The sequence below is a fragment of the Macaca nemestrina genome, chromosome 7 (assembly GCF_043159975.1).
Source record: "Macaca nemestrina isolate mMacNem1 chromosome 7, mMacNem.hap1, whole genome shotgun sequence".
Taxonomy (NCBI): Eukaryota; Metazoa; Chordata; class Mammalia; order Primates; family Cercopithecidae; genus Macaca; species Macaca nemestrina.
The window spans coordinates 171,325,179-171,338,133 of record NC_092131.1 but is presented as its reverse complement, the minus strand read 5'-3'; the positions used below and the strand labels follow the sequence as shown (position 1 = coordinate 171,338,133).

The 12,955-nt window shown below is 42.9% G+C and overlaps 1 protein-coding gene across 2 annotated transcripts in view; it reads left to right on the top strand.

Moving 5' to 3' along the window:
* The first annotated feature begins 7,931 nt into the window (after window positions 1-7,931).
* The window catches only part of LOC105497518 (transient receptor potential cation channel subfamily M member 1), a 66,291-nt gene continuing 61,267 nt past the window's right edge, over window positions 7,932-12,955 (top strand). For both annotated transcript variants that reach the window (XM_071067237.1, XM_011768669.3), the window contains exons 1-4: window positions 7,932-8,043; window positions 9,983-10,196; window positions 11,230-11,354; window positions 12,176-12,347. In XM_071067237.1, coding sequence (XP_070923338.1) covers window positions 8,041-8,043; window positions 9,983-10,196; window positions 11,230-11,354; window positions 12,176-12,347 — 514 coding nt within the window. In that variant the 5' untranslated portion in view covers window positions 7,932-8,040. The remainder of the gene's footprint in view (window positions 8,044-9,982; window positions 10,197-11,229; window positions 11,355-12,175; window positions 12,348-12,955) is intronic.

The following is a 12,955-nucleotide window of genomic DNA, read 5'->3' as shown; positions in this document are numbered from 1 at the left end:
ATGCTAAGCACTCCACTTCCCCATGCCTGCAAGCACCCCACAAGTTCCCAGACACACACACACTACACAGGTCATACATAGTCACGCACATGCCACACTACACAGGTCATAGTCATGCACACAACACACTACAGTGCACACATACCACACACATAACACCACACACACATCACAAACACACACACCACACATGCATGCACACACACCCACTCAGACTCATCACACATACACACATGCATCACGATACACTCTGCACTCGTACAACACACATCCATCAGACACATACACAAACATAGCACACACACACACATCATACATTCACAAATAGCACAAATATGCACTGAGCCAGGCCTCATGGAGATCCAGCAAAGGGTGCTGGCTCTCTCCCTGCCTCCCATGAACCCATCCTTGCCCCGCAGCCTGCCTGCACCTACCTCCCGCCTGCAGGAACGGCTCTCCCCAGCTCTGTCCGCCAACTGACTCCACAAACCCTGGGAGGCAGACCCAGTGGGGCCCTTCAGATGCAGGCCAGTTCACTTCCCAGTGCCCAGCCTCTGTGTGAGATGTCCCTGGTGACTGAGAACAAGAGGCCATGTGGGATAAAGCCAGCAGGAACTGCTGAGCATCCAGCACCAGTGGGGCCTCCACAGGGGATTTCCCTCCCACCTCCCTCTGCTGCAGGTGGCCTCCCTGAGCTGCACCCCTATCGTGCCATTTCCAGACGGTGAACAACACTTGCACTGCAGTTTTTCTCCTCGGGAATCCCCACAGCTCCCACCACAGAGCTGTGCACAAAAAATATCTTCAATAGGTGGATAGGGATGAATTAAGGTGCAAAATGAGAACCATTAAATACTACTTGCAAGCCATTTCTCTTAAAAGGTACTAGTGCTAAGATCCTTAAAGATTTGCATCCACCATTATTGCAGATGACTATTCAGATGTTGTGGGCAGACATATTGTTTTATAAAAGTATAAGAATGAACTCTGACGATGGCTTGGGAATATATTGGTCTAATATCCACTTCCCTCTCTCTTCCAGGGTCAGAAATCTTGGATAGAGAAAACCTTTTGCAAACGGGAATGTATCCTTGTAATTCCTAGCACAAAAGACCCTAACAGGTAAATTGGAAGCCACGATTAAGACATTATCCAAACCAGTGCTTGTCTACCACTGTTTTCGTGTTTGTAGGAGGCAGAAAGAGGAGTCCAAAGGTGTGGCCAGAATCCATTCCCCATGGGAGTCACTAACTAGGGAGTCACTCGGGCTCCTTGTTACTCCATTAACATGCAAATCGCTTCAGAAAAGAGTTTCCTTCCGCCACTCACCCTAATGCAAAACTCTCATAGCCAAATGGGCCTACATCATTCCTCTTAGTCTCAGCAAGATCAAGGAGTTGAGGGCTTTCAACAGGGTTCCAGGATATTTTCCAGGCCTCTTCAATAGAGTTTCATAATGTATTTAGATAAAAAGAAATTTTCATCACAGGAAAGATCTGAGCGATTGAATGAACTAGCCATAACTTTATTAAAGCATTTGGCTTGTGCACAAAACCCCAAACAATTTTATTCACTGACATGAAAATGCGTCTGTTATAAGCTGAACAGAGGCCTTGTAAAGTCATGCAAGCAGAGATTAATTTAGCTAAAATGTCTCATCTCTAAGGGCAAAAGCTGTGAGACTGAGTCTGGGGGAAGAAGAACAATTTATCCATATATTCATCCAATATGAAGTGCATGCAGAGAGAATCGTGACACAGAAGTACACACTCTTCGAGATCACCTGGTTCAAATTTGTTTCACACAGGCAGTCACAGTCTCTCCACATCCCCAAGCTGCCCCTTGACCCACACCACCCTGCAGATTCTCCTCCCGGTTTAAACCCCAGTGATTGCCCCCCAGGTAAAAAATGCCATTATGAAACAATGCCAACGGTCACAAAAATCTCCCCTTTGTTGCATCCACATGTCCCTTCTTATTTCAATGGCACATAGGCCATCCCGGGAACTCTCCGTGCCAGCACTGCACTCCTCCATGAAGCCAGATATCCAGGCAATAGAGGGCAAAAGGTGCTTCTGGGCTCATATACAAGCCTTCTTGATGCACTCCATGCAGTCCCCAGCATGGATTTAAAAAAAAAGGATGAAAAAACCAACCATTTAAACCCTTGGAAATGATCCCAAAGACAAACGGCAAGTAAATAAATATCTTTAGAGAAAGCCAGCAAAAATTCAGTAAGAAAGGCTAGAGTCTGTGGGATCTGAACCGAGAGTTTCCTCCCTCCCCCTGCCCAGCTCAGCAAGATGGAGACTCTGCTCCAGACTGCTGCAGCCAAGAACACAGAGCTCCGTCTCCACCAGCTCCCAGTCAGGGGGCTTTCTTCCAGGGAGGAGCAGGATTTCAGCATTTCTCATCCTGTCCCCTCCCACCTGTTGCTGAGGCTGAGTCCTGGATGAATGCAGTTGAGAGACAGAGGCTCCCTTCTTCCACCCGCGCCCCACTCATGTAAGCAGCAACCACAGAAAGTGAGAGTGGTTATACTGGCTTCAGACAAAACATACTTTAAAGCAAGAAAAGGTAACTAGAGATATTAAGGACATTTTATAATGATAAATGGGACAATCCATCAGGAAATTATAACAAATATAAACATATAGGTACCTAAAACAGCACCAAAATGCATCAAGCAAAACTGACATAAAGAAAGGAAGAAGGAGACAATTCAAGATGACAGTTGGAGACTTCAATACCCCACTTTCAATAATGGATAGATCACCTAAACAGAAGACCAACAAGGGAATAGAAAGCTTGAACAACATCATAAACCAATTAGGCTTAACAGATATCTATAGAGCACGCCACCCAATAACAATAGAAAACACATTCTTCTCAAGTGCATAGGGAACATTCTCCAGAATAGACCATGTGTTAGTCCATTAAAAAGCCTCAATATACCTAAAAGGATAAAAATAATACAAAATATGTCCTCCAACCACAATGAAATAAATTTAGAAATAAGAAATCAATAGGAGGAAAAAAATTGGAAACTCATAAATATGTGAAAATTAGCACACTACCAAATCACCACTGGGTTAAAGAAAATGTCAAAAGGTAGATTAGAAAATACTTTTAGATAAATGAAAATGAAGACATAACAAACCAAAACGTGGGAATGCAGGTAAAGTAGTGCGGACAGGGAAATTTATACCTGTAAATACCTATATTAAGAAAGATCTTTAATAAATAACATAACTTTCTACTATAAGACACTGGAAAAAGAAGAATAAACTAAACTTAAAACAAGTAGAGGGAAGGGAATAATGATTAAAGTGGAAATTAATGGAAAAGAGAATAGAAAAGTAGAGCAGTTCAATGAAATTAAAAGCTCTTCTTTAAAAAGCTCAACAAAACTAACGTATCTTTAGCTAGAGTCATAAAAGAAGAGAAAGATAAGACTCAAATGACTAGAATCAGAAATGAAAGAGGGGACATTACCACCAACTTTATAGAAATGAGTATAAAAGAATACTATGACTTACATGCAAACGAATTAGATAACTTAGATGAAATGGGAAAATTCCGAGAAATATACAAACTGCCAAAACTGACTCAAGGAAAAGTGTACAATCTGAACAAAGCTATAAGGAGTAAAGAGATAGGATTAGTAATTTAAAAAACTGCCCAAAGAAAAGCCCAGGCCCACATGGCTTCTTTGGTAAATTCTAAAAAACATTTAAGGAAGAGTTAACACCAGTTCTTCACAAACTCTTCAAGAAAGTAGCGGAGAAGGCAACATTCCCCAACTCATTTAATGAGGCCAGTACTACCCAGAAACCAAACTAGACAAAGACATTACAAGATAGAAAACTATAGATCAATATATCTTATGAATATAGATGCAGAAATTCTGAACAAAATAACTATCAAACCAAATCCAGCAACATATAAAAATAATGATACACCATGACCAAGCAGGATTTATCCCAGGAATGTGAAGTTGGTTTGCATTAGAAAAATAATTAATGTAATATAGCATATCAATATGGTAGAAACAAAAATCACATGATCTTCTCAATAGGCACAGCAAAAGACTTGGATAAAACTCAACACTCTTTATAAAAAATCACTCAGAAAACCAGGAATAGAAGGGAACTTCCTCAACCCGATAAAGAACAGCTATGAAGAATCCACAGTTAACATCAGGCTTAATGGTGAAAGATTGAATGCTTTCCTCCTAAGATTAGGAACAAGGTAAGGATGTCCTCTCTCACTACTTCTATTCAACATTTTAATGGAAGTACAAGCCAAAGCAATTAAGTAAGATAAAGAAAGGAAGAAAAAGTATCGAGATTGGAAAGAGAGAAGTAAAACTCTCTGTTTGCAGATGACATAATCTTACACATAGAAAAATCGTAAGGAATCCACCAAAAAATATTAGAACTAATAAATGAATTCAGCAAGGTTGTGGCATATAAGATCAATACACAAAAATCAAGTGTATTTCTATACACTTGCAATGAACTATATGGAAATGAAACTGACAACATAATTTATATATAACTGCATCAAAAAGAATAATAGGAGGACTCACATTTTCTGATTTGAAAACTTAGTACAAAGCTACAGTAATAAAAGGACAATAATACTGGCATAGGACAGACAGATAGACAAATGGAACAGAATTGACAGTCCAGAAATAAACCCACACACCTATGGCAAATTGATTTTTGGCAAGGGTGAAAAGTACTTTCAAAGGGGAAATAGTAGTTGTCTCTTCAGCAAATGGTGCTGGAATAACTGGACAGCCACATGCAAAAGAATAGACTTGGACCCTTACCTCATGCTCTCTATAAAAGTTAACTCAAAATGGACCAAACACCTAAATGTCAGAGCTAAAACTATAAAACTCTTAGAAGAAAATGTAAGGGTAAATCATGACCTGGGATTTGGCAAATGATTCTGAGGTATGACACCAAAAACATGGACAACAAAAACAAAAATAAAAAATTGGCTTTACCAAAATTCAACACTTTGTGCTTCAAGGGATGCTATCAAGAAAGTGGAAAGACAACCCACAGAATGGGAGAAAATATTTGCAAATTATGTATCTGATAAGGGACTTGTATCCAGAATACAGAAAGAGATCCTACAATTCAATAATTAAAAAAAGATAAATAACCCAAGTTTTTTAAATGGGCAAAGGAAATGGATAGACATCTCTCCAAAGAAGATATACAAATAGTCAACAAGCACATGAAAAGATACTCGATGTCCTTATTCTTCAGGGAAATGCAAATCAAAACCACGATGATATACTGCTTCACAATCAGTCAGAAGACTAGGATGAAAAGGTAAGAGAGTGTGTGGGAGAGGATATGGAGAAATCAGAACCCTCAGACACTGCTGGTGGAAATGTACAATGATACAGCCACCTTGGAGAATAGTTTGGTGGTTCTTCAGAAGACTAAACATAGAGTAACCATATGACCCAGCAATCCCATTCCTAGTGTATACCCAAGAAAAATGAAAACATTTATCCACTCAAAAACTTGTTAACATAAATATTCATAGCAGCATTATTCATAACAGCCGAAGAGTGCAAATAGCCCAAATGTCCATTAAATGATAAATAGATGAACAAAATGTTCATCTGTTTATACATGAGAATATTATTCAGCTATAAAAGGGAGTGAAGTACCGACACATGATACAATATGGATGAACCTTGAAAACATGCTAAGAAGCTGGTCTCCAAAGACCACATATTAGAGGACTGCCTTCATATGAAGTGTCTAGAACATGGAAATTCACAGAGATAAAAAGTAGACTTGTGATTGCTTATGGCTTGGGGAGGGGTGCACAGGTAGATAGATGGTGGTGAGAAGGAAGATAACTTAAAGTATGCCATGCCAAGTTTCTTTTTGAGGTGATGAAAATGTTCGAAAATTAACTGTGATGATGATTACACATATCTGTCAATACTAAAAACCATTTAATCTCTCTCTCTATATATATACACACACATATATATACACACACACACATATACACACACACACACACACACACACACATATATATATATATGCTTTTTTTTTTTTTTGAGATGGAGTCTCACTCTGTCACCCAGGCTGGAGTGCAGTGCCACGATCCCAGCTCATTGCAAGCTCCGCCTCCGGGATTCAAACAATTCTTCTGCCTCAGCCTCCCAAGTAGCTGGGATTACAGACGTGCACCACCACACCCAGCTAATTTTTGTGTTTATGGTTGAGACTGGGTTTCACAATGTTGACCAGGCTAGTCTCGAACTCCTCATCTCAAGTGATCCATGTGCCACGGCCTCTGAAAGTGTTGGGATTACAGGTGTGAGCCACTACGCCCGTCCTGAATCATATACTTGAAATGTGTTGATTATGGATTATATGAATTATATCTCAGTAAAAGGAAAAAAGAGAAAGAGAAAGAAAAAGAGGGAGGGAGGGAGGGAAGATGTAAGTCCATCAGAAGGAGGGTGGGAGGGAGAGAATGAGGGAAATGGTGAGGGAAAAGAAAAAGGAAAACAAAAAGGAAAGACAAGGCAGGGAGGAAGCCCCAAGGCTGGCCCCATGGGAGCACAGAAGGCCTCCTGGCAAGGGCCCTGCACATGTGTGTTACACACGTGCACACACTCACACATCTAGCCTAGTAAAGATATCCTCTCTAGTCCCCAAGCCGACTCCATTCTCAGTTCTTCCACCCCCAGCTCTCCCACCCCATTTGCTAGGGTGCACGGCTGCCCACGCAGGCTCCTGGTGGGTCCAGGAACAGACCTGTCCTCCATGCCTTTCCTGGATTCCATCTCCCCCAAGACATCACTCCAGGCTACTGCAGTTCTTTCTAATGTTTTCAAGTTTTTGGTGGGTCCAGTCCACTCAAAACAGTGGCAGCCAAAATTGATAGAGTAACAGATGAAATCCTAGGCACACTAGGAAAAGAAGCTGGCACAAAGCCAGGGAACATGTTCAGAGAAGACTAGAAAGCCAGAGTTCAGGGAGGCCGTGAGAGGTTGGCTGGGTTTTGGGAGAGATGCTGTAGAACTAGAAGATCCCTGATGTTGGGGCAGGTTATGGCCCAATGGGCCATCTGTCCAGGGCAGAAAAAGACATATTGGTCACTTTTGAAATAGCCTTTTAGCATTACTTGGGTGGAGAAATGTTTTACTAAGGAACAGAACAATTCAACAATATGGAAAAATTTGGCTGACACCTAAGTAATTTTAGAACTTTGGGAGGCCAAAGCAGGCAGATTGCTTGAGTTTTAGACCAGCCTGGGCAACATGGCAAAATCTGTCTCTACTAAAAATACAAAAACTAGCTGAGCATGGTGGTGCATGCCTGTGGTCCCAGCTACTTGGGAGGCTGAGGTGAGAGGATCACCTGAGCTTGGGGAGGTCCAGGCTGCAGTGCGCGATGATAGCGCCACTACACTCCAACCTGAACGACAAGAGAAAGAAAAATCTGGAAGGTCAACTCTGTGTTCAGAGGGCATGTCTATACTTTGTCACAGAATGTTCAGTACTTGATGTTTATACTGATGTTATCAAGACATCAAAAAGTTAAAATATTTTCAGAAAGAAAGAGCAACTATCCAATGTGTCTAAAATCAACTGGCATATAAAGAGATGTGCACTGATTATCTGGAAAAGGCCATCAGATGGGGCATTTCTGTCCCTAATAAAGCTGGCTTACTGAAGTGTTAGTAGGCTCCTGTTTGGGCCCAACTCACCTGTTGAGGTTAATTCATCTTTGCTAATGAAGGGGAAAGGGGGAGATTGTTGTAGAAAGACCCTGCTTTGCCTTTGTTTTCAGGTGTTGCTGTGGCCAGTTCACCAACCAGCATATCCCCCCTCTGCCAAGTGCAACACCCAGCAAAAATGAAGAGGAAAACAAACAGGTGGAGACTCAGCCTGAGAAATGGTCTGTTGCCAAGCACACCCAGAGCTACCCAACAGATTCCTATGGAGTTCTTGAATTCCAGGGTGGCGGATACTCCAATAAAGCCATGGTGAGAAAGGCATTCAGACATGGTGCCACTAGGATCACAGCTTTCATTGGCGGCCAGTCTCCCAGTCCCAAACTGCAGATACCTGGTCTCCTTCATAGCTGTGGCTCAATCTTCCTAGATATTTCGTTGAAAAGCCAAGAGATTTATCTGTGCATATGGCTTTTAGCCATAAGGCTTGGAAACTGGACACCATTGTAAAGAACATCTAGTGTCCCGTAAATCCATACCGAACCTCTGAATCCACAAACCAGGCTCTGGCCCAACCCTGCAAACACACTCCATTGCTCCATCTTCAGTAATGAAAGACAAATTCCTTTTTCTAATAACTGTGGACCTGCAGCCCCCTTAGATGTGTTGAGAGTCTTTGGAAATATTTTCCTCCGAGGTCTGTCCACAGCTTCCCTGGGCCTGCACTCAGCTGGCCCGAGAAGGATCAAGGTCCCTCACATTTGCATGTAAACAGGGAGTGCCCTCTGCCCTTCCAGTGAGCCCTGCCAGAGTGGGGGAGGCTTCAGCTCTGTGATCCGTTCTAGCTCACTCTGAATTACACTCCTACATGCCCAGTCACAACCTTTTTGCAATTTCATTTTATTTCACTGGCCCAACATCATCGTTAAAATAAAATTTAGTTGCGTTCCAAATGCTGCAATATACAGTCTTCTGAACTGGCTCCCTACATATTAGCCCAGACACAAAGAAGCAGTTCATAGAAGACAAGGCATCTGAGCATTATTAACCTCCTCCTCACTTCGAACAGAAGGTCAGGTTCACATGTGGGCCCATGATCGCCTGTCCCATTTACTCAACAACATCCTCATCCAACTTCTTGGGCCACTGTTCTAGCTAAGCCAGCTTTGGAACCTATTCCTCCAAGGTTAGGATTGCCAGATAAAATATAGGACACCCAGCTATATTTGAATTTCAGACATATCATGGATAAATTTTCAGTACAAGTATGTCCCAAATATTGCATGATTTATTGCATTTAATAAAAATGTTGCACTGAAACATTTTTCATTGTTCCTCTAAAATTCAAATTTAACTGGGTGTCTGGGTCTGTTTGGCTGCTATAACAAATTGCCTTAGGCTGGGTAATTTATAAACAGCAGAAATTTATTGCTCACATTTCTAGAGTCTGGGAGGCCCAAGATCAAGGTGCCAGCAGATTTGGTGTCTGGTGAGGGTCCATCCTCTGCTTCATAGCTGGCACCTTCTTGCTGTGTCCTCACATGGCAGAAGCAGAGAACAAGTTCTCTGAGTCCTCTTTTTTTTTTTTTTTTTTTTTTTTTGAGATGGAGTTTCAATCTTGTTGCCCAGGCTGGAGTGCAATGTGCAATCTTGGCTCACCGCAACATCTGCCTCCCGGGTTCAAGTGATTCTCCTGCCTCAGCTTCCGAAGTAGCTAGGATTACAGGTGTGCACCACCACACCTGGCTAATTTTGTATTTTTTTAGTAAAGATGGGGTTTCAACATGTTGGTCAGGCTGGTCTTGAACCCCTGACCTCAAGTGATCCACCTGCCTCGGCTTCCCAGAGTGCTGGGATTACAGGCGTAAGCCACCATGCCCGGCCCTGAGTCCTCTTTTATAAGGACACTGGTCCCACTCATGAGGGATCTATGCTCGTGACCTAATCACCTTCTAACATCCCACCTCTTAACACTATTGCATTGGAAATTAGGTTTCCACGTGAATTTTAGGGGAATACAAACATTCAGACCATAGCACCAGGCATCTTTTATTTGCATTTGCTAAACCTGACAATCCTCTCCAAAGTTCCCTTCAGTCACTTGGCCACAGACTCACACAGAGGGCTCCAGGGCCCTGAGGGAGAGACAAGCCAGGCAGTTCTTGCTGGGACAAGAGCAATAGCCTCACTCCCCTTTGACACGAGAGGCAAAACCAAGAACAGAGGCTGAGTGCCACACACTCTTTCACAGTATATCCGTGTATCCTATGACACCAAGCCAGACTCACTACTCCACCTCATGGTGAAAGATTGGCAGCTGGAACTCCCCAAGCTCTTAATATCTGTGCATGGAGGCCTCCAGAACTTTGAGATGCAGCCCAAGCTGAAACAAGTCTTTGGGAAAGGTCTGATCAAGGCTGCCATGACCACCGGGGCCTGGATCTTCACCGGGGGAGTCAGCACAGGTAAGAGCAGGCCCTTTCCCTCCCGATAGTCAATGTACCACCCAGAACTCATTGGGTCCCCAAAGAGCTTCTTAATAACTAAGGACAACAAAACATATTGCATCCTGATCATATTTATGAGAAAAGTGAAGTCTTTATTCCGTAGCTTGTGGTTTTTACTTTGGTATGACTCTTTAAAACAAAAAAAAAAAAACAGCAAGTACAATAATGATTGTCTTTTTTTGTTTGTTTGTTTGTTTGTTTGTTTGTTTGTTTGAGACGGAGTCTCACTCTGTCGCCCAGGCTGGAGTGCAGTGGCCAGATCTCCGCTCACTGCAAGCTCCGCCTCCCGGGTTCGCGCAATTCTCCTGCCTCAGCCTCCCGAGCAGCTGGGACTACAGGCGCCCACCACCTCGCCCGGCTTATTTTTTTGTATTTTTAGTAGAGACGGGGTTTCACCGTGTTAGCCAGGATGGTCTCGATCTCCTGACCTCGTGATCCGCCCGTCTCGGCCTCCCAAAGTGCTGGGATTACAGGCTTGAGCCACCGCGCCCGGCCTAATAATGATTGTCATAATGGTGAACATCTCTGGGTCACCATGACATGCAATGTTCCTTGAACTGAGCCCTATACAAGCATCATCTTCATTAGACCTCTTGACAATCCGTTTCCTGTTACAGGAAAGGAAACTGAGGACAAAGACATTAAGGAATATACCAGGGAGTCTGGCTCTCAATTTTCACGGAAGGGAGCCCAGGAATGCCAAAAAGACTCCGGTTATTTCCAACTTCAGGCCTTAGACATCTGTAAAGGAAATCCCTGCACAGTTGCTTTGGTTTCTGTTTTTGTTTTCCCATTTCTAGAGCTAATGCAAGACTGCTAGTTATCATGAGCTCAGACTTTCAGTGTACTTTGTTTTAATGATAAAGATGAGTGTGTCTCACCCCTGATCTCTAGGGAATGTAGGGACTGAGGGCAAGTGTCCCTAAATTTCATGAATGATAATATGCTGGGAAGTTGAAGAGCCTAAAACATGACTGATGGCTGCTCACAGGTGTCATCAGCCACGTAGGGGATGCCTTGAAAGACCACTCCTCCAAGTCCAGAGGCCGGGTTTGTGCTATAGGAATTGCTCCATGGGGCATCGTGGAGAATAAGGAAGACCTGGTTGGAAAGGATGTAAGTGTTTTCTCTGCGAATGTTGGCAATTGTTTAAAATTAATGATTGATTTTGAGGCAACTGTAGATTCAGATGCAGTTGTAAGAATAATAAGAGAGCTCCCTTGCGGCCTTTCCCATTTTTCCAGTGGTAACATCTTGCAAAACCATAATGCAAGATCACAACCCAGATACTGTCATTGATACGGTCAAGGTGCAGAATGTTTCCATCAACACGAGGATCCCTCCTGTTGCCCTTTCATATGTATATACCTCATTTCTTCCTACCCCCACCTCTTCTTTAACCCCTGGAAACCACTAATCTGCCCACCCCCCCACCCCCATTTCAAGAAGGTTCAGTAAATGGGATCATACAGTAATGTAACCTTTGGGGACTGGCTTTTTTTTTTCACTCCACACAGTTCTCTGAACATGCGTCCAGGTTGCCATATGTATCGGTCTTCATTCCTTTTTGCTGCTGGATGGCATCCCATGGTATGGATGCACCAGTTTCTTTAATCATTTGTCTGTTGAAGAACAGTTTGGCTGTTACAAGTGAAATAGCCAAAAACATTTCTGTGCAGGATTTGAGGTTAACATAGGTTTATTTCTCTATGATAAATGCCAGGAGTGCAATTGCTAGGTTGTCATTATCTAAAACAATTAACTTTCTTTCTATTTTAATGTAACAATTGGCAAAAATAAAACCTTCAACAGGCAGGGTAGAGAGGTAAGAATAGGTTTCAGTGCAGTCACTCCACACATATGTATTGTGCTTGCTTCCCTTGTTTGTCTTAACATCCAAGTCCTGCAGGTCTGATTTGCGCTGTGCCCTTTGTCAGGTAACAAGAGTGTACCAGACCATGTCCAACCCTCTAAGTAAGCTCTCTGTGCTCAACAACTCCCACACCCACTTCATCCTGGCTGACAATGGCACCCTGGGCAAGTATGGCGCCGAGGTGAAGCTGCGAAGGCTGCTGGAAAAACACATCTCCCTGCAGAAGATCAACACAAGTAAGTGCTGGCAAAGGCATGCACTCCTCCTGGGCTGATGCCATCACAGAGGAAACAAGGCTGAGAAGGAGATTGCCCAAGGGGATTAGAAGATTAACCTTGCTTCTTGTTAGGTCAACAGAAAATGACTCACCTAGATGCCTTACCTTAGCCACCTACCAAATCACATACACTGGGCTACGTGGGGATGCTTTGCCCCAGGTTCATGAGTTAGCACAAAACAACCCTCAGTGCTTGCCATGGTGATGGCCTTGCCCACCCTGTTGCCCAGTGGTTCTTGTTCCCTGTAATTAGTTGTTATTTTTTAAATGTTTGAACAGGAAAACAATTTCTCAAAGATTTAGTATGATTCCTTCTATTTGCTGATAAGTATTATGTGATCATTAAATATCTCTGTAACTCTGGGCCTCTCATGTAGACTAAGATGGCTAGGTGGGGACATATCTGGAGAGGGCTGCAGGAGCCGTCTGCTCCTGAAGGGGCATCATCCTTGCTGGTCCTGAGGGGGAGCTGTCACTGTCAGACGAAAGCTGAGGTCGAACTAGAGAGAAAGACACAAACCTCAACCAGATGAAACAATGATAACAACTGGTTAGAATTACAATAAC